Source organism: Microcebus murinus, chromosome 18, assembly GCF_040939455.1.
Source record: "Microcebus murinus isolate Inina chromosome 18, M.murinus_Inina_mat1.0, whole genome shotgun sequence".
NCBI lineage: Eukaryota > Metazoa > Chordata > Mammalia > Primates > Cheirogaleidae > Microcebus > Microcebus murinus.
In genome coordinates, this window is record NC_134121.1 from 19896422 (window position 1) to 19915702 (window position 19281).

The 19281-nt window shown below is 55.8% G+C and overlaps 1 protein-coding gene across 5 annotated transcripts in view; it reads right to left on the reverse strand.

Moving 5' to 3' along the window:
• RPH3AL (rabphilin 3A like (without C2 domains)) overlaps window positions 1–19281 on the reverse strand; it is a 143444-nt gene that overhangs the window by 53529 nt on the left and 70634 nt on the right. For all 5 annotated transcript variants that reach the window (XM_075994272.1, XM_012740632.3, XM_075994274.1 and 2 more), the window contains exon 5: window positions 3667–3753. In XM_075994272.1, the coding sequence (XP_075850387.1) occupies window positions 3667–3753 (87 nt within the window). The remainder of the gene's footprint in view (window positions 1–3666; window positions 3754–19281) is intronic.

Sequence of the window (19281 nt, forward strand, 5' to 3'; positions counted from 1 at the left end):
AAACACACCGCAACGCCAACCTGACGGCCCCAGGAACGTTGAAGCAGCGTTTGGCTCATTCCAGAAAAGATACTTACAATTACAGCCAGAGACGATCAACGAAAGTGAAGCACCAAAAGGAGAGGAAGATAAGAGCTCCTGGGCAGAGCGGGACCAGAGTTCCCATCAGAAAATCCAAGTTTTTGCATTAGGCTTTGGCTGTGGGACGGGAATCCAAATTTTTATCACAGACTGGGCACCGGCTTAAAATCTGACATTTTAAATGCCCTTCCTATCTAGCTCTCCTCATTATGATTAGATAGTTTTCTAAGGAAAAAAAAAGGCATTAGGAAACCAATTGCCCTGGCCTTCTCCTACCCCAAAGCAGACGGGGAAATCCAGCCCATGGTCTGGTACCCACAGGTCACCCAGTCCACACGCCACGTGCGTGTTCACGGCCCCACCTGGGCCCGTCAAATGCCCACCATGTGCTGGGTGCTGCAGAGAAGGGCCATTCTCGATCTTGCAAGGTTTCAGCAGCCTCTAAAAAATTCAAGGACAAAGTGATAGCATAATGCACAGCCTCATATTCTTTGCTTTAGGAAAGATAAGAAAACTCATCTCAGCAATTTCGGACTTTTCTGGGGACTGGAGAGCGCTGGAGATTAGGGCGGGCTGGTGGGCGTCCCTCCCCGCGGACTACTGAGGAGTGTGAGGGTGACTCGTGGTGAGGCCGGACGGGGCAGTGGCCTCAGCTGCCCTCCGCTAAATCAGCAAGTCTGCTAAATTCATCTTTCCTTCCAACCACCTTCTTTTCCTTGACAGCTTTTTTCTTCATCTCTACCTTCCTACAGCGTAGCTGCAACCCCCATTTCCCTGTGCTGTGTCTCCCCAGCAGATAATGTTTTAAGAAATTTCCTCTCTCCTACATATCTGCATCTTCTTTATTTATTTATTTATTTTTTTGAGACAGAGTCTCACTCTGTTGCCCAGGCTGGGGTACAGGAACATCAACATAGCTCACTGCAGCCTCGAACTCCTGGCTCCAGGGATCCTCCTGCCTCAGCCTCCTGAGTAGCTGGGATTACAAGTGGGCGCCACCACACTCAGCTAATTTTTAAAAAAATTTTTGAAGAGACGGTATCTTACAATGTTAGCCAGGCTGGCCTCAAACTCCTGGCCTCTAGCGATCCTCCTGGCCTCAGCCTCCCAAAGTGCTAGCATTACAAGCGTGAGCCACTGTGCCCTGCTGTTATCTGCGTCCTAACAGGGATCCCCCGAAGACTGGAAGGACTTCAAGTTCAAAGGGGGAACCTCCTGGCTGGGGAGGAAGGGACTCTTCTACTATTAATATTTATGTAGCATCTACTCTATGCCAGACATCTGGTACACTTGAACACTCTTGCTGAATTCTCACAGGGACTCCATGAAGTAGGTATTATCATCTCCATCTCGGGATGAGGGATCAGGGACTTGCAGGTAAGACAGCACACTAGTTTACACTGTGAGGCCCTGCCTGCTGCCTTCCTGGTTCCAAAGACACAGCAATAATAGATGAAAATAGTTTAGAAGCAACAAGCAAACTTGTCTGTGCTCCAAAACAAGATCTATATCTCAGTGGATCAGAAACTCGCAGTATTTACTATTTTGAGGGGCTAAAGACACAGTCTGCTGAGCTCTGGGTCCAGAAGCAGTTGGCTGCAGCTGGGAGACTGGTCCTCAAGGGCACAGGGACTAAAAAATGTCCCTTGGGAGGTGGGGGACCAGAGCAGAGTCACTGAAATGGGGCTGGTGAGTGGGTGTCCCACCTGGGAAAGGAGCCTGAAAACCGAGACTCAAGGGAAGTGAAGAAAGCGAGCTCAGAGGAGAGGAAGCCGGCAGTGGCGCACACAGCAGGGCCTGGGCCAGGCTGCCCGGGCTGAAATGCATGGCTCTGGGAATAACCCCACTGTCACTGTGGACAAGCAGCTCACCACGAGCCCAGGGGACCCAGGACCTAGGTGGAGGCAGCCGCAAAACCACTAGGCTAGGCGAACAGGGTGGGAAAGAGAGAGACACGGAATCCCATCCTAGATGAGCTCACAAACTGCAATTCTAAAAACGCCAGAGAAAACTAGCCCCGAGACAACCTACAAAACCAACAGGTGGGGCACGGTCCCGAAGAGAGACTGGGGGACTTGGGAAGCAGAACTGAAGAATTCACCCAGAGAGTGCTGCAGAAAGACAAAGAAACAGGAAAGGGCAGTTGGGAGCTGTGGAGGGCTGTCGAGAGGCTCCAAAACGTATCCAGCGGGATTTCCAGAGAGGAGAGAGAGAATGGCAGGGCGGCAACATTCAACGATATTATGACTGAGAACTTTCTAGAACTGAATGGGTTTTATGGATCCTCAGATTAAAAGCACATACCCAGGGCCAAGCAAGATTAAGAAACAAACAAACCGACTGGAATCTGGGAAACCAGGGGCCCATTCTGCCCGGCCCTGCCCGCCTGGCCCTTCCCAGCAGCAGCCTGCGGCGTTTCAGCTCCGCTCCGACCTGGTGCCGTGGGGAAAGCCAGGGGGGCGCTGGGGGTCAGGAGATGTGGTTCTAGGCACCCCCCACTGCCAGCTGCTACTGCCTCAGAGCCTTTGCTGAGTCTTGACTTCCTCCCCTAAAATGGGGCTGGGACTAGAACCGCGGAACCTCAGCACCAGAAGGGACGCTGGGAGTGGCACCCTCCCGGCAGACCACGGCGGCCCTGGACCTCCAGCGCCCCCACTAACTGGCCCGGTGCTCGCAAGTCACCCAACCTCGTGTGTCTCTGTCTCCCCACCAGGAAAAGGGGCCAAGAATAGCACCCAACTACGTGGCTGTGCAAGGATGGAGTGGATTAACACAGGTACGGCTGTGGTCCCCAACCTAACCTGGCACTGTTAGGGACCAGGCTGCAGAGCTCCGCCGCCCTCTCCCCTCCCCCACGCACCTCCCCCCCAACCCCCCGAAAAACTGTCTTCCATGAATGACTCGCATCACCGCCTGAGCTCTGCCTCCTGTCGGATGAGCGCCGGGGAGCGGCTCCAAGTGTAATAGATGGAATGCACCTGAACCATCCGAAACCATCCCATCCCCGCGGAAAAGCTGCCTTCCACGAAACTGGTCCCTGGTGCCAAAAGGGCTGAGGACTGCTAAGTCGGAAGGGACTTAGCACAGCGCCAGGCACACAGCAGACGTTCAGCCTGGGGTAGCTGCGACTACCACTATCGTAATTGCCCACCAGATGCCACGTGCACACACGCTCACCGTGCTCGGGGCTGCCCACCGAAACCACAGGCCCCCCAGGAACAGAGCCAGGGCCCACTGCCACCTCTGCACCCGGGAGATGGGCCAGCCAGCAGGTTGTCCTGCCCCACGCGCCTCCCCTGGACCCCCTGGGCAGTCCCTTCGTGACCCCCGGTGAAGCCCCTCCCAGCGGCTGACCATCCCATTCCCCGTATGCCAGTGAGTGGCTGCCACCCAGCCCACCCTGCCCCACCGCCCCACCACCCCAGCCCCCACCCGGCCCCACCGCCCCACCACCCCAGCCCCTACCCGGCCCACCCCGCCCCACCGCCCCACCACCCCAGCCCCCACCCGGCCCACCCCGCCCCACCGCCCCACCACTCCAGCCCCCACCCGGCCCACCCCACCCCACTGCCCCAGACACCCTACCTCTCTCTGCTCGCTGCAGATCTTACACAGCCACAGGGGCCGCTTCTGGCCAGGGCAGGCCTCGATCCCACACTTGGTGCAGACTTTCTGCAAGACAGAGGACATGGGTCATGAATATTTCAACCACTGCCTCTCAGCTAAGGGGCTGGGACGACTCTCACCAAGCGACACTTTGGTATCTTCCAAGGGGATGGCTCTTGCTTCAGGCTGGAAGCCGCAGATCACCCAGAAGACACAGAGTGGCCTGAACATCCTTGGCTGGTTTTGGGCACCATGGCTGAGCCCCAACCACGGATCTCTGCGATAACGGGTCCCTCCACGGCTAATCAACGCGCTCGCCATACTCACCGCTGCATCATTTCTAATAGCAAAGAACCGAAACCACCCAGACGCCCAACTCCGGGGATGATCCAGGCAAACGCGACAACAGAACATGGTATGGCCTTTACGCAGCAGGTAGTGGCGCTACCTGGGTGTGTGGGCAGGAAATAATGCTATTCAACAGAGAAAACATACACCTGTATATGATCACACAAAAAAACTCACCCATGTGCCTGACAGGTTATAGAAGACTCCATAGTGAGAAACAACAGTGACTACCTGAGCACCTACTTTTTGCCAAGCCCCCCCACCCCAACGATCCTAGTACAGGGAGCTTTAGGCCTGAGTCACGGGGGAGGACCCCGGGGCTTGGCGGAGCTTGAGAATTTGCCCAAGTTCACACACCAAGTACATGCTGGATTCAGGTCCGACTCTAGAGCCGTTTTTATCATTTCCTCTGAACACAGAAATAGTCAGAACCTAGATTCGACAGTGTTTTTCCTTCTACAGAGCTGTTCAACGTCTAAATACAGTCGGTCACGTGTCGCTTATCAATGGGGATACGTTCTGACAATCACGTCGTTAGGTGATTTCGTCATCGTGTGCATGTCACAGAGTGTCACGCAGACCGGATGGCACGGCCTGCTGCACACCTAGACTGGCTGGTATAGCCCATTGCTGCCGGGCTACAGAGCTGTAGCGACACTGTGCTGAATACTGTAGGCAGCTGCGACACAATGGTAAATGTTTGTGTATCTAAACATAGAAAAGGTACAGTAAACACACAGTATAATCTTATGGAACTAGCGCCACATATGCAGTCTGCTGTCGGCCAAAACGTCCCTATGTGATGCATGACTACTTATTTTGCTTCCCCTAAACGCATAGCAACAGGCAGAGGTGGGAAAGGCCGGGAGAAACACGCTGGGCGGCAGAGGTGGATTTGTTGGGGCTGAGGCTGGCTCCGCCGGGCTAACTCAGGCAGAGCATGATTCAGCGGTCGCTGGCGACTCCTCCTCAGAGGTCTGTTGCTCCAGCTAATCCATCTTTCTGCCACGTGGAAGCCACCCGGTCCCCATGAGGGTGGGGGCTCTCTCCAGTCCCCCACCGAGGGAAGGCTGGATCCGTTGCTTGGCCTTTTCTGCAGGCTGCCAACTGAGCAAGGAGCACACCTCTCTACGGAGAGGGAAATGTCACCGACTTGGCTTCTCAAAGCATGTCGTCACTGGCCTGATTGGGTGGCTGAGCTCAGTGCTGCAGGAGGGGAGGGAGCCAGCAAGCCGGGAAAGGAAGCTATGAATGCTACATCGGGCCGGGGGCAGGTGGGGGGAGGAGATGGATGTGCTACCACCCAACGCTCAGGTATGAGAAACGTCACTTTCTTTTATTTCTCCAAATGAAATGTAACCCGCTCCAAGCTCCCGCCCCTCTAGGCCGGCAGTAAATTCCGCCCCAGGTCCCAGCCATGACAGAGCCCCTCCCCAGCTCTTCTGCAGGTCCCAGGTTTGGGGTCTTTGGTGGTCCTGGACTACTGCGGAGGGTCCCCTGGGTGCTGTCCACTCTGTTCACTGCTAGGCTCCAAGCTCTCATGGTCCTTTGAAAAGGGGGCAGGGGACTTGGCCACTTCTGCGCCAACCTTGGGTTTGGATCTTTGCCAGGCTGGGCTGAGCCCCTCCAGGGACCAGCAGCCCACCTCCCTGGATGCCTGAGCCACCGTTCCTGACAACAGTCGGGGGTCTCTCCCCGTCTGCACAAGAGCTGCCTCTCTCCGCCCTTCCCACGCTCCACCCCAATCCTTCTACCTCTAGGACAGGGGCTACCCAGGTAGAGGGCTACCCAGGGGCTCGCCTCGCTGGGAACGGGGAAAGGAAGGCGGCACTGAAGCCAGCCGGCTCCGCTCGCCTTGCTAATTCCCACCCTCCCATCTGTGTACGGCACGTGCGGACACGTGTGGGCTCCCGGAGAGCTTTTCCTCCCGCACTCTTTACACGCTCACAAGCACACAGAGTGCTCCGTCCCTCCCAGGGCTGTTGACAGAGACGACGGTGCCGGGAACAAGGAGGGACTGAAACACCAGTGGCGACCATGTACCGAGCAGTTACGTGCGCCAGGCGCTCAGCCCCGGCAGCAACATAGGAAGGAGGTGGGTTTCGCGGTGCCTGCCGTGCAGAGGAAGAGGCGGAAGCTCAGAGATGCTGCAGGCTGCCCAGGGTCACGCAGCAGCCGCAGAGCAGGATCTTTTTCCAGATCTCAGGAGAGCCGATCATGCCCTCCCCTGCCCAGGTGTCAGGCTGGTCCCACGACTACGAAGCTGGTTCCACCCAGGCGGGTCCCTGCAGATGTGGCTGATGGCTCCCAGATGAACAGACAGAGGAGGTAACATGGGGTGACCCTAAGACGAGGCTTTGCTGGGACTGTGGGTGCAGCCGGCACATGCTCGCCTGACTCTGGTTCTAGAAGCAATCACCCGGGCTGAGGATTCTGTCTCTGCCCTCCGTGCCGTCTCTCGGGAGTGGGGACAGAAGTTTCCAGCTATAGGCAGGAAGCCCAGGCCCAGGGGCCTCCCCACTGACACCCCACAACCTGGCCTCTCGGGTGGCTGTCATCCCTTACATGTGCAGCCAAGGGGGAGGGGACACAGGGCAGTCTCTGCCCCTGTCTTAATCAGCTCTCGGGCTGCCATGACAAAATACCGTAGACTGAGCGGCTCAAACAACAGGTGTTTATTTCTCACAGTCCTGGGGGCCTGAAGTCCCAGCTCAAGTGCCAGCATGGCCAGGTCCTGGTGAAAACCCTCTTCCTGGTCCACGGATGGCAGCCTTCTTGCTGTGTCTTCACGTGGCGGACAGAGAGGGCTCTGGTCTCCTCCTCTTCTTATGAGGGCACCAAACCCATCATGGGGGCTCCACCCACACGAACTCATCTAACCCTAATTACCTCCCAAAGGCCCCACCTCCAAGATCATCACACTGGGGTGAGGGCTTCAACACAGGGATTTGGGGGGATACCAACATTCAGTGCTTAGCAGCACCCCCTCCCCAGGATGGGACCCCCTAGATATGGGTGCATCTCCCCAGCAGTGGGGCGGCATGGTGCCAGGACACAGGCTTTGGCTGCAGCAGGCCTCGGTGGGGCCTTGGGGAAGCTGCTCAAAGCCTCTCTAAGCTTCAGATGTTCTCATCTGTAAAATGGGATAATAGAATTTGTCCCCCAGGGTTGTTTTGAGGATTCACTGAGATACACATAAAAGCAACCAGTGCACACAACATGCACTCAATAAATGCCACTCACTGTTACTATCAGTGACACCCCCCCACCCTGTTCTCAAATAAACTGTTGAACACAGCAACCACCAGCCACAGGCAGCTATTTAAATTGAAATTAATTACAATTAAATAAAATGAAATCCTCAGTTCCTCAGCCACACTGAGCACATTCCAGGCTCTCCACTGCCACACGTGCCTGGTGGCTACTGCATGGGACAGCACAAAGATAGAACATTTTTGTCATCGCCGGAAGTTCTGCTGGATGGTGCCAGGCCAGAGGACCCCACCCTCTGTCTCTTGGCACTCAGGACTCTGGGTCTGCCCCAACTGCCTGCTCCCAATGCCCCTCCACAACGCCCGCTTCCACCTGATCAGACTGATGCGCCCCAGTCCATCTTTTGCCTCCACCCCGCCCCACCTGGCTCTCACCTGCCCTGTGATGTCCTGATCCACGCAGCTGTCACCGGCTGAGCGCCCACGCGAGCACAGCCCTGTGTTGGCAGGACACAGATGCACAGGGCAGGGCCAGGCCCCACGGCAGAGCCAGCGATGCACTAAATGCTCGCAAAGGCGTCACCCTGCCAAGGCTGGGGGGCAGCTTGCCGTGCGACAGGAGTGGCAGTGAAGCGGGCTTTGGAAGGCGGAGCGTGCATAAGCCCTCGGTACGTGTCGTCTGATTGATTAAATATCTGTGCTGTTGGGGGCAGGGAAAGGTGGTAGGAGAGAGTGCACCGAAATCGTGTGGCTGACCAGGTGGAGAGAAAAACACCCCATTCCACCCCGGGCAGAGAAGGGGGCAGGGAGGGCTGCCCCGTCACAGCCCTGTTTTTAGGCTCCCAGCTGCCACTGGTGGCAGCCGAGGTCAGGCCCTGCCATCTCTCGGTCACCTTTACACGCCCGCAGCGTCTCTGGCTGTCAGCGGGCATGGCGCACTCCTAAGAGGCTAGGGCCACAGAAAGATAACGTGCTCCAGTTCAAATCATACATAGCTGCTGCTCTGTTAAGTCTCAGATCAATAAGAGAATAACGAGCCTCTCCCCTTATGGACTTGGTCTCTGTTCCCAGGTTCCAATAGAGAAAATTAAGCAGGTGGTATTAAAAAAAAATAAAGCCCATACAGGGAGGGTGAGCTGGCTTCTACATCAACGCGGTACAAACAGGAAACTTTACAATCTGTGTGAAGGACAGTCCCTGGGCCCAGGGATGGCCACTTGCTTCCCTGCCCGAGATGGGCTTCCTTTGAGCAGATCTGCCCTGGGCAACTGAGTCCTGGCTTCCCGGGCTCAGCTGCTTCATGCATCTTGCAGCCTGGAACTGCGTCTGAGCGTTAGAGACACCGAGCCCGGCTTCTGGCTTTGACTCGAGCAGAAGCCATAAAACTCTAGGCCTTGGGGCCACACCTTCTCCCTCTCTACTCCTGCCTCAGTCCCTCTGTGCATTTCTTTTCTTTTCTTTTCTTTTTTTTTTTTTTTGAGACAGAGTCTTGCTTTGTTGTCCAGGCTAGAGTGAGTGCCATGGCATCAGCCTAGCTCACAGAAACCTCAAACTCCTGGGCTCAAGCGATCCTACTGCCTCAGCCTCCCAAGTAGCTGGGACTACAGGCATGTGCCACCATGCCTGGCTAATTTTATATATATATATATATATATATATATATATATATATCAGTTGGCCAATTAATTTATTTCTATTTATAGTAGAGACGGGGTCTCGCTCTTGCTCAGGCTGGTTTTGAACTCCTGACCTCGAGCAATCCGCCCGCCCGCCTTGGCCTCCCAGAGTGCTAGGATTACAGGCGTGAGCCACTGCGCCAGGCATGTGTATTTCTTTTGCAAATGTGTGTCCCGCCCCTCAGAACAGAGGAGGGATGCCCTAGGAATTCACCCACAGGACACGGGCATTGGGGCAGGAGAGAGCAGCATGTGCCATTTAGAGCAACCTTGGACTTGGTACTCACCTTCTCTGAGCCTCATTTCCTCACCTGTAAATGGGTGGCAATGGCGGACCCAGGCCACAGATGGACCGAGAGAGATGACTCATGAATGTGCTTAGCACAATAAAAGCAGACAGCAACCTCACAGCCCTTTGCCAGCATGTCTGTCTCGGTGACAGCTTGTCAGTTGCACAGGCCCAAACCCAGCAATCATCCTCGAGCCTCACTGTCCCTCACTCACACCCAAATGATCCACATCCAAGAGCTCCAAATCTCTCTCCAATCTGTCAACTGCCCCTCCCCCCACCATCCACACGGCCACCGCCTGTGCCTGGCCTGCACCAAGGCCACACAGCAGGTCTCCCCACCCCCAGTCTGGCCGGCCTCCAGTTGGTTCCCAACACGCCCCGGACTGATCTTTTCAAGATGCAAATCTAATCATGTCACTTCTCCCCATCCTTGCCAGCTTAAAAGCTTTCACAGGCTTCCAGCGGCTCTCAGATGAAAGCCACCCCCACCCCATGGTGTACGATGCCTGTTCAGGCTGGACTTACTCCTGGCCAGCCTCAGCTCACACATGTCTCCCCCTGCTCCACCACCTTGCCCCCCAACCCTGAGCTCCACCCACACTGGCCTTCCTTCAGTCCCTGGTCCTTCTGCCACAGGATCTTTGCACGTGTTGCCCCCCGTCTGGGAAGCACTTGGCTACACTGTCTTATTAACCTGTATATCCCCTGGACCTCAGCAGAAGCACTGCTTCTTTTTTTTTGGAGACAGAGTCTCACTCTATTGCCCTGGTAGAGTGCCGTGATATCTAGAGCCTAGCTCACCGCAACCTCCAACTCCTGGGCTCAAGCGATCCTCCTGCCTCAGCCTCCCGAGTAGCTGGGACTGCAGGCATGCGCCACCATGCCCGGCTAATTTTTTCTATAGTTTTAGTAGTCCAGCTAATTTCTTTCTATTTTTTTAATATAGACGGGGTCTTGCTCTTGCTCAGGTTGGTCTCAAACTCCTGACCTTGAGCGATCCTCCTGCCTTGGGCTCCCAGAGAGAAGCACCTGACTTCTTACCTACTCAGAGCTTCCATAACGAACTCATGACTCTCCTCCACTGTCAAGGTTGTGATTTTACCCTCAGTTGTGTGGCTGTGGAACTCACTGTCACTTCCCCCACTGGGCCGTCAGCTCCCCAAGGGCAGAGGCCACATCTGTTTCTGCTCACATTCCTGTTCTCAGTGTCTGGCACAATGACTATTAGCAGAATAAATGAATGTGCAAATGGGAGCTACTTGTTGTTTTTTTTTTTTTTTGAGACACAGTCTTGCTCTGTCGCCCTGGGTAGAGTGCTGTGGCGTTAGCCTAGCTCACAGCAACCTCAAACTCCTGGGCCCAAGCCATCCTCTGCCTCAGCCTCCTGAGTAGCTGGGACTACAGGTGAGTACCACCACACCTGGTTAATTTTTTCCATTTCTGGTAGAGACGGGGTCTCACTCTTGCTAAAGCTGGTCTTGAACTCCTGAGCACAAACGATCTTCCCATCTCAGCCTCCCAGGGTGCCGGGATTACAGGCGTGAGCCACCTCGCTCGGCAGGAGCTACTTGTAATATTATCATTGAAAAAAGTCAAGGCGTGATCCCTCCTGGAATATGCCAATCTGCTGGGGAGACAAGACGCACAGAGACGTGTGACCCAGTCCCTCGGCAGCACGCGGCAGGGTCCGCCCACGTCCACGCTGAGTGACGCTACCCTGTGGGATGGCGCGAGGTCACACCAGGGAGAGCCAATCGTGGGGCGGAGTGCCCAGGGGAGTGGGGCTGCCGGCCAGGGGGTCCTCATTCTCATGACTCTCTCAGGGTAGGAGCATGAACCCGGGCTGGCCCGGCCGCAGAGGAAATGACACAGGAACACTTTACTAATGTGGGGAGCAGGGATGTCTACCCCCCCCAGCCGCTCCCGCCTGCCCCTCTCCCCCCGGGGTGACGCTGCAGGCCGCCTACGTGTGCAGACTTGCTCCGAGGCCTGATCAGGTGCCTCCCTCGACATCCTCACAATTTAGCCACTTCATTTATGTCTCAACTCCCTGGAGCCCCCCTAGCCCACCTCGCCCCCTTCCCAGACCGCAGCCAAGAGTCAGAAAGCACAGTGACAAGGTCTTCGGGGCCACGTGTGCCAAAGCTCAGGCACTTACCCCCCGGCTGGCCTTCGAGTCCCTCACTGTGAGCCCCTGACCCGCTTCACGTAGAGTCCCACCAAGCTCCCTGGCGGGTCCCAAGCTGCCACCGATTAGAAAGACGGGACGGGGCTTGGTGCTGACGTAGGGGGAGGGAATGAAACAGCTCTGAAAGCAGATGCCACCATCTCGTGGGGACAGCAGTCTGGGGTCATTCAGTCACCAGGCAAATGGCCACGCACACCTCTGCGGGCCCCGAGGGCGTCACCGTGTCATCATTCATCACGCAGAAAGCGAAGTGCACGACGCTCGCCCAACCAAAAAAGATGAAATTGCCTCCAAGCGCTCTGCCCGAGGAGGCCTGAAAAATGTGCACCGCGCTGCAGAAATGAGTGCTGAAGACGGTTAATTTAAATGTTCGGTGCTTCCGTCCACAAACATGAATTCGATAGTGTACTCGAGGCATTGTTCTAAGAAGTTTGAGGATGAAGAAGACAGGACCCTTTGTCTTCAGGTGTTCCCCACGAGGAGTTGATCAACTAGCAAAGCTTATCTTGAAGACTGCTTTCCCGAGAGCTCCAACGAACTGAGGTTAGTAGGTGAGACGGCTTCTCATTACATGCCTTGCAGCAGAGGATGTTTGCAGAGGGGCCGCCGGCCCGCCCCCTTGCAAAGCGGGGACAAGAATAACCGAAGTGCACGCGCAAAGCTTCGCGAAGAGTCAGCCACCGCGTGTGTGTTTCATGCCACATAATGTGTCCCTGGTCCTCGAAACCAAGTCTCCAAGAGGAAAAGTTTTGTTGTGTTGTACAGAAAGCTAGGCAGCAATAAAAATGATGATGTAAACAGAAAAATTGACAAAAGTAATGACAAGGCTGTATGGAGCGATATTCAGCATAAATCGTTAAGTTAAAAAAAAAAAAGCATGTTATCAACAGTCTGCATAGTATGACACTCCACCACATAAATATGCATATGTGCCTATATCTGTTTAGGAGTCTATATATATGCAGAAAACTATCTAGGAGGGTATCAGCCAAAATGTAAATCAAATTGTGCAAAGTCTATTTTAAATGGATAAGCAGAATTCCTATTTAAAGGAAGCCTATGCTAAAGGCTTTGGGAAATCACTTGCCCTCAACTTTATTTTTTGATCAAATCTGCGTTTTTTTTTTTTTGTGGGTGAGGATGGATTAAAGAAGCTGGAAGCATCCGCACAGACAGGCAGGATTTAAGACGTATTGGTCGACTGTGGCTCAAACGTAGTCAAACCTGGGTCCCAGATGGTGTCCCTGAACCCTCTGGTCGGAGGTTCAGCCCTGCTCGGTCCCCCCCCCCCCTCGCCCAGCCAGGCTTGGAGATGCAGTCAGGGGCTGGAAACAGCCTTGTTTCCATACACGGGTATCCGGCACCCAGGCCCTGCTGCCAAACGACTTTAAATATATATAGTTCAGATATTGATATACATAATTATAAATATTTATACACTCCATTGGGCACTTATGCTACAGCAGGCACCAAGCTGGCTGTTTTATGTAAAATCGTCCTTAATTTTCACTACAGCCCTATGAGGACGCTATTACTGTCCCTGTTGTATAAATGAGGGATCTGAGGCTTGGAAACGGAATTTGGACCCCGTTCTTCCGGAGCCTCAGATCTGGGCCCAGACGCCCCAGTCCGGCCGGCTGCCTGGCCAGGATGCTCTCCCGAGCCCTCAACCTCCTGCCTGGACCCGAGTGCACCCTCTCTGCCCCGAGTTCAGGCAGGGCTGGTGCCCTGGGCTCTTCCAGAATGAAAAATGAGGTCAAGTCTCAAGCAGCAGAGGGCACGGCCAGGCCCTTGTCCCCATTCATCAGGACACAGCCAACGGGGCTGGGGGCAGGCAGAGTTCTGGACCTCGCCCCGACCTCCCACTAACACCCAGTCACAAAGAGGGCCCCAAGAGGCACAGCCTTAACATCAGCCACCTGCTGCGTGGTCTGGGACAGAAGCAGAAGGGACTGGAGAAACATTTCAGAAGGAAGACACGTCTCCCTGTGCTTCCCAACCCGGCGTCCCGGCAGGGGACTCCAGCCCTCCTCCATCCTGGCTCCTGGGGGGCCAGCGACACAGGGCCGCACTGCCTCTCTTTACTCAGGCTTCCAGAAGGCCACATCACCACCACCACCACCAAGCAGGCTCTTCCCCTGCATCAGAAGAGCCTCTGGCACTGCTCGGGGGCCACCTTGCAAACCCCAGGTCTGTGCCACCAGCCCACCTCCCCCTCTGGCCGCCTCTCCCAGTTGGAAAAAAGCACCATCATTTCCTGCTGATTTCAGGCTTAGCTTCCAAAACACCTCCTCCCTCCGCCTGCCACTCACGTACAGTCAGTTACCGCCGCGTCCTGAGCGGAGGGGAGGGTTAAAAAAGGCAACAGCATCAGCTCCTGATTATTAACATTCAGAGAGCACATAATAAGAAATCATGGCTTGGCTGTGGCTTTGGATCATTTCTGCGCTCAGCCTTGCTGTGCGGGTGTCAGACGCAGGGAAATCAGGGTACTCAGCAAGATGGAGCCGCCAGGCTGGCTGTGGGCAGTGAGGACGCACCCCCCCACACACACCTGTTAACTTTTCCTGGCCCTGGGTAACCCTGGCCTCCTCGCAGGCCGGGAGGCTGGGTCCCCGGTTCTTGCCTCTTCTACAGCAGGTCGTGGAAACTATGGAGGTTTGGGTCTCCATGGGGCTGGGCAGCGGGGTACCCAGTGTGGGTGACAGGAACACAGTGGAGGCAGTGGTGGCTTCAATGAGAGCTTAGGCAGAGGTGGACAGGTGTTACTCAGTCAGAAGGGGAGAGGAGAGTTTTTAAAAACCAGCAACCCAATGACATACAATCTAAAGGGGAAGCACGGGGCAGGGTGCTTGGTCTAAGGAATTCAGTCATTCACTAGGCGTTTCTGGAGCCCACGGTGGGGCCAGGTGTGTGCCCAGCGTGGTGTCAGGAAGTGCCCATGGCACAGCTGCTGGGGTGAAGAGACTTACCAGTGCCAGCGTTAAGTCTGACCAAGACTGCAGAGAATTTACGCAGCAAGGCGTGAGCAGAGGGGAATTAGGCACAGAAATATGGAAGGGACAGAGCAGTTGTCCCCACAGGGCTGGAGCTGGCTCTGTCTCAGGTAAGGGCCAGGACGTCAGCCCCGAGGCGCGGTGAGTCCCTCAAGTGCTTGTCTCTGTTAATGTCCTGCCACAGCCACCAGCCTGCGACTCCACCAGGGTCCCTCTCTTCCCAGGGCGCGGTGGCCCCAGAACCCGAGGGGCCTGAGCATGGGACATTCAATGCATTAGGTTCGCTTTTTTCAAACACACAACATTATTTTGAAATTTCAAAAAAGAACATGGAAGGTGCCCACGTTTATCAAAAGGGAGCCTACGTTTCGAAACGTTACTCGACGCTGCTCGAAAGCCCTGGAGGAGGAGGAGCAGGAGCCCAGGCAGGAGGCTGCTCAGGGGGACTCCAGAATCGTCCCCTTCAAACAGCAAAGGGGACAAGCCTGGGCTTCGTGGGGCCTTGTGTGAGGACAAATGAGTGAGGATGAGAAATCAACGTGCATAAGGACTTGTCACTCCCCTGAGGACAGTTCTATCGGGGTTCTTGGACACAACCAAGCCCAGATTCCCACCCTCCCCCCACAATCTGGCATGTCCTGCAGGGCCTACCCAGTCACTGAGCCGCCCTGCCAGGGGTGGGCGGAGTTCTGTGACTGGTGTCAACCGTTCCACCAGCTCTAAACGCACACTGCTCCAGCCTGCCTGGCTCTGACAAACCCTTCTGGGACTGGAATCCTGCCGCCCTCATCAGTTCTTTCCAGCCCCAAAGGCAGAAACCTGTTGCTTCTGTGCCCTGCCTGCCCGCCTGGGCTCCTGGAGCTGACGGGGCCTGAGCCACGGCCGAGCCCGGCCGCGGGTCCACGTGGCTCCACCCGAATCACCGGGTGACCGACTCCCGGGCTGTCATCTCCCAGGACCCCCACGGGCACAAGGCAGCCGGCCGCTCTCCAACGCCTCTCCCCTGCCGGAATGGCTGCCATGCAGGGAGGGAGGGGGAGATGGAGGGAGGGAGGGCAGGGGAAGGCCGAGCTGGTGGAGGAGACCGGCTCGCATCAATCCTGCTCCCCGCCGCGTGGTTACTTAGAGTTACAACTCATAATAATGATAATAGCCCCCATTTATTGAACACTTATTCCGTGCCCGGCACCATGCTCAGCGCTCAGCACATACCATCATTATCGCATTTAATCTCGTTGACTCTCACAACAGCCCCGTGAGGAAGGCTTTATGATCTGAATACCACGGATGAGGAATTGAGAGGGCCCACGGATGGCAGGCTGCTGGGCAAATGTCACATAAGGAGAAGGTGGCAGAGCCGGGATGGGGACCTGGGCCCGTATTAATGAAAGGGCTTATATAATGCCTGCTTTGTGCTGGACATGGTATGTGTGCTTTACACAGATTATGCATTTAACAAGGACAGAACTGAGGCACAGATAGCCTAGGTCATTTGTCCAGGGACACACAAGCGTAGAAAGCAGGGGGCTGGGCTGGGATCCCACCCCCAATCTGGCCCCCCACCCACGTTTGTAGCAAACGATGCTTGCTGGGCCCAGAAAATGGAAGTCACTGGTTCTGAGGGAGCCAGGGAGACGCAGGTGGACAGGGTTGTCCTAGGGACAGTGGGGGTACGGGTCCCCTGAAGGTAAATGGCGGCCCTGTCTACAGATGGGCGTCGGCCATGCCAGGAGCCTGAACACAGGGAAATGAAAGCCCAGACAAAGCCAGCTCTGGCCTCCCTCCACCCCGCCCTGGTTGCATAACCAACCTCTGCTTTCCAGAAGCCCTGGGCAGGGGCCTCCCACGGACCATTTCTCGCCGGCAAGTGAAGTACCTGCTGCCTGGCAGTCACCCAACCCAGGCTCTGTTAGAGGATCATTCTGTTTTTCATCCCTGCGTCTGCATTGTGAAAATGCCCTCTCTGAGCCAGTGGGTGCAAACGAGCCTCCCTCCTTGAGGGCCTCCACGAAGCCTCGCCTGGGAAGGGCACCTAAAGAGCTGGGTGGCCAAGCAGATCCCACCCAGGGACTCTGCAGTTCCGGGGCACCCGACCAGTCGGCAGGCTGAGATATTGTGAAATACACATTGGGTTTTCATCTGGTTTCCTGATACATAGCTCCTAAAACCCTGGGAATCCTGGAGGTGGTAAGAGTGTCTTTTGCATGTTAATACGATGACTTGAGGATGGGGCCGGTCAGAGGAAAGACTACGTTGGGGTTAGACTTTCAGCCCCAAGCCCCAACCTCCAGGGAGGGAAAAGGGGCTGCTGGTTGAGTTGATGACCAATGACTGAATCAATTACATAATGAAGCTGCCACAAAACTCAGAAAGGACAGGGCTTGGAGAGCTCCCGGACAGCCAAACCGGGGGAGGTTTCTAGAGAGTAGGGAAAAGGCAGGAAAGCTCTGTGTCCCTCCCCACGTACCTTGCCCTACGCATCTCTTCCATCTGGTGTTCACCTGTGTGCTTTTGACATCCTTTAGAATAAATAAATAATAATATATAATATAAATAATATTAATAATATGAATAATATAGCAAATAAACCTAAGTACGTGTCTCTCTCAGTTCTGTGGCTGCTCTAGCGAATTAACGCAACTCAAGGAGCGGGTTGTGGGGACCGTGACTTACAGCCTGTTGGTCAGAAGTTCTGGAGGCCTGGCCTGGTGACTGGCATGTGAAGTTGGGGGGACAGTCTTGTGGGACCGAGCCCTCAAGCTGTGGAACCTGAAGCTACCTCCTCCTCGTACGTAGCGTCTGAACTGACTTGGAGGAGACCCTGCCATGGCAGTTGGTGGCAAGAAACCAGAGGTCACAGAAGGGTGCTGGATTGAGTGACTGCGTGAGAACAGGAAAATGCACTTCGTTTGGCTTTTCCCGACATTTTTAGGGCCTGACCTCAAAGACACGGAGGTCACAGCCCCGTGGTGTTGGAAAGCTTAAACTCTCCCTGGGAGGTTGAGGCAGGAGCGAGGCCAACCCTCCACCATCCCATCTCCTAGAATCTGGTGGACGGCAACGTTAGCCGTAGGCCAGGCCTAATGACCACGTCAAGGGCACTTGGCAAACGCTTCCTAAGCCCTTGCTCCTACAGGCCCTGGACCCGCCCGAGGGGACAGCGAGGCTCACAGGCTGATAGCAGAGAGGCGAGAAAAGGATGCGTGTGTGCGCACACACAGACAAGGGGCACACAAGCACGAGAACCTTCCTCCCAGGCCCCCTGCCAAGCCCACTGACTGTCTGCTCCCTGCCCTCCGGCTACCTCCCACCTCTGTGCTCTTGCCCAGGCTGCGCCTCCTGCCCAGTGAACTTCTACGTAACCTTCGGGAACAATCGCAATGTCTCCTCCGTGACCCCCTTCCTTGATCTCCCCCCAGGAAGCACTGGTCACTCCCTCCTGTGTGTTCCCGCGACGAGCTGAGGCTTCTAGAGCAGCACCCGTTGCATCATGTGGAAACCGTCTGTCCCGAGACTGAGTCCCTACTGGGCCCCCATGTCACATAGACCATGACACCTCTGAGAAAAAGGGACATCGATGTTCACATTTGAATCTCCGGCGTTTAACATGCACCTGGTGCCCAGGTAGCTAGGACGGGAGGAGGGGCTGAGTGACAAGTGCCAAGTCTGGAATTCCCTAGACATCTGGGGCCTGGGGTAGCTCTTAAGGAGGGGAGGGACATGATCCAACCTGGGTTTCAGGAAAAGGGTTTTTGGTGAGACTATGGATTCAGTCATTCTTCCAGCCAGTCTGTCCTGCGGCTTAGCAGAGGCTCTTTTTCTGGAACATTCCCAGATGCCTATGGAATTCCAACTGCTAGCTGGGTATGGGAGGTGAGGGAAAGAAAGGAAGGACCTCGGGGTCATCTGAGGCCGCCAGCCCAGCCAACAGGATGGACGGAGGTTGCGCGAGCAGAGGGCCTGGGGTGGGTGACGATACTGGCAGGTCTGCGGACTGCCCTGTGAGCTGTGCAGCGACAGCTGACACACAGACTAGAGCTTGGGAGAAGAGTCAGGAAGGCAGACACTGAAGAGGGAGGCACAGCACACGGGCCGGCCGGAGCTTCGGAACTCAAGGGGAGTGGAGAGGCCTTGCAGGTCAGAAAGCCTTTGATATCGAGGTGGCCCAGGGCAGACCGTGGGGAAGGCCCTGCCTCGCTGGGGGCAGGCAGAGGTCGCTGGGGGCAGGCAGAGGTCGCTGGGGGCAGGCAGAGGTCGCTGGGGGCAGGCAGAGGTCGCTGGGGGCAGGTAGAGGTCGCTGGGGGCAGGGAGTCGGCGGCAGTGGGGGTGCAGGCAGAGGAGCAGCTCAGCTGTACTTTCTGGAAGTCTGGGGTAGGCAGGCAGAGGGCTGGGGCAGGAGGGGCTTTAGGCTGAAAGAGTCGCAGGGATGGAGCTGGTGGAATGGGAGCTTAGGAGGAGAAAGGGGAAGAGAGACCACACTGGGGCCAGGATGTGGGGGAGGCAGGAGGGACCCAGAGCACAACCAGGGCCCAGCTGGACTCCAGACAGCTGAGAACAAAGTAAGGAATGCAGGAGGCTCGGGGTGACTGGGGTGACTGTGGAAGGCAACGCCAGGCCAGGGTCTGCCAGAAACCAAATCAGCACAGACCCTTGGCCAAAGGCAGGAGACTGCCCAACCCCCACTAACTTGCTGTGGGCATTTGTGTCCCTCCATAGCCTCTCTGTCTCGGGGTAGAGCACTAACCTCCCCGACTTGCCAAAGGTCAGTCTGCATGAAAAATACTCGTAACCGTCTAGGAACGAGAGCACTAATGGCCACCTAGGGCCCTGGTGATGAGCAGGAACAGAGCTCCAAAGGGAGTGATGGCAGGTCAGGGCCAGG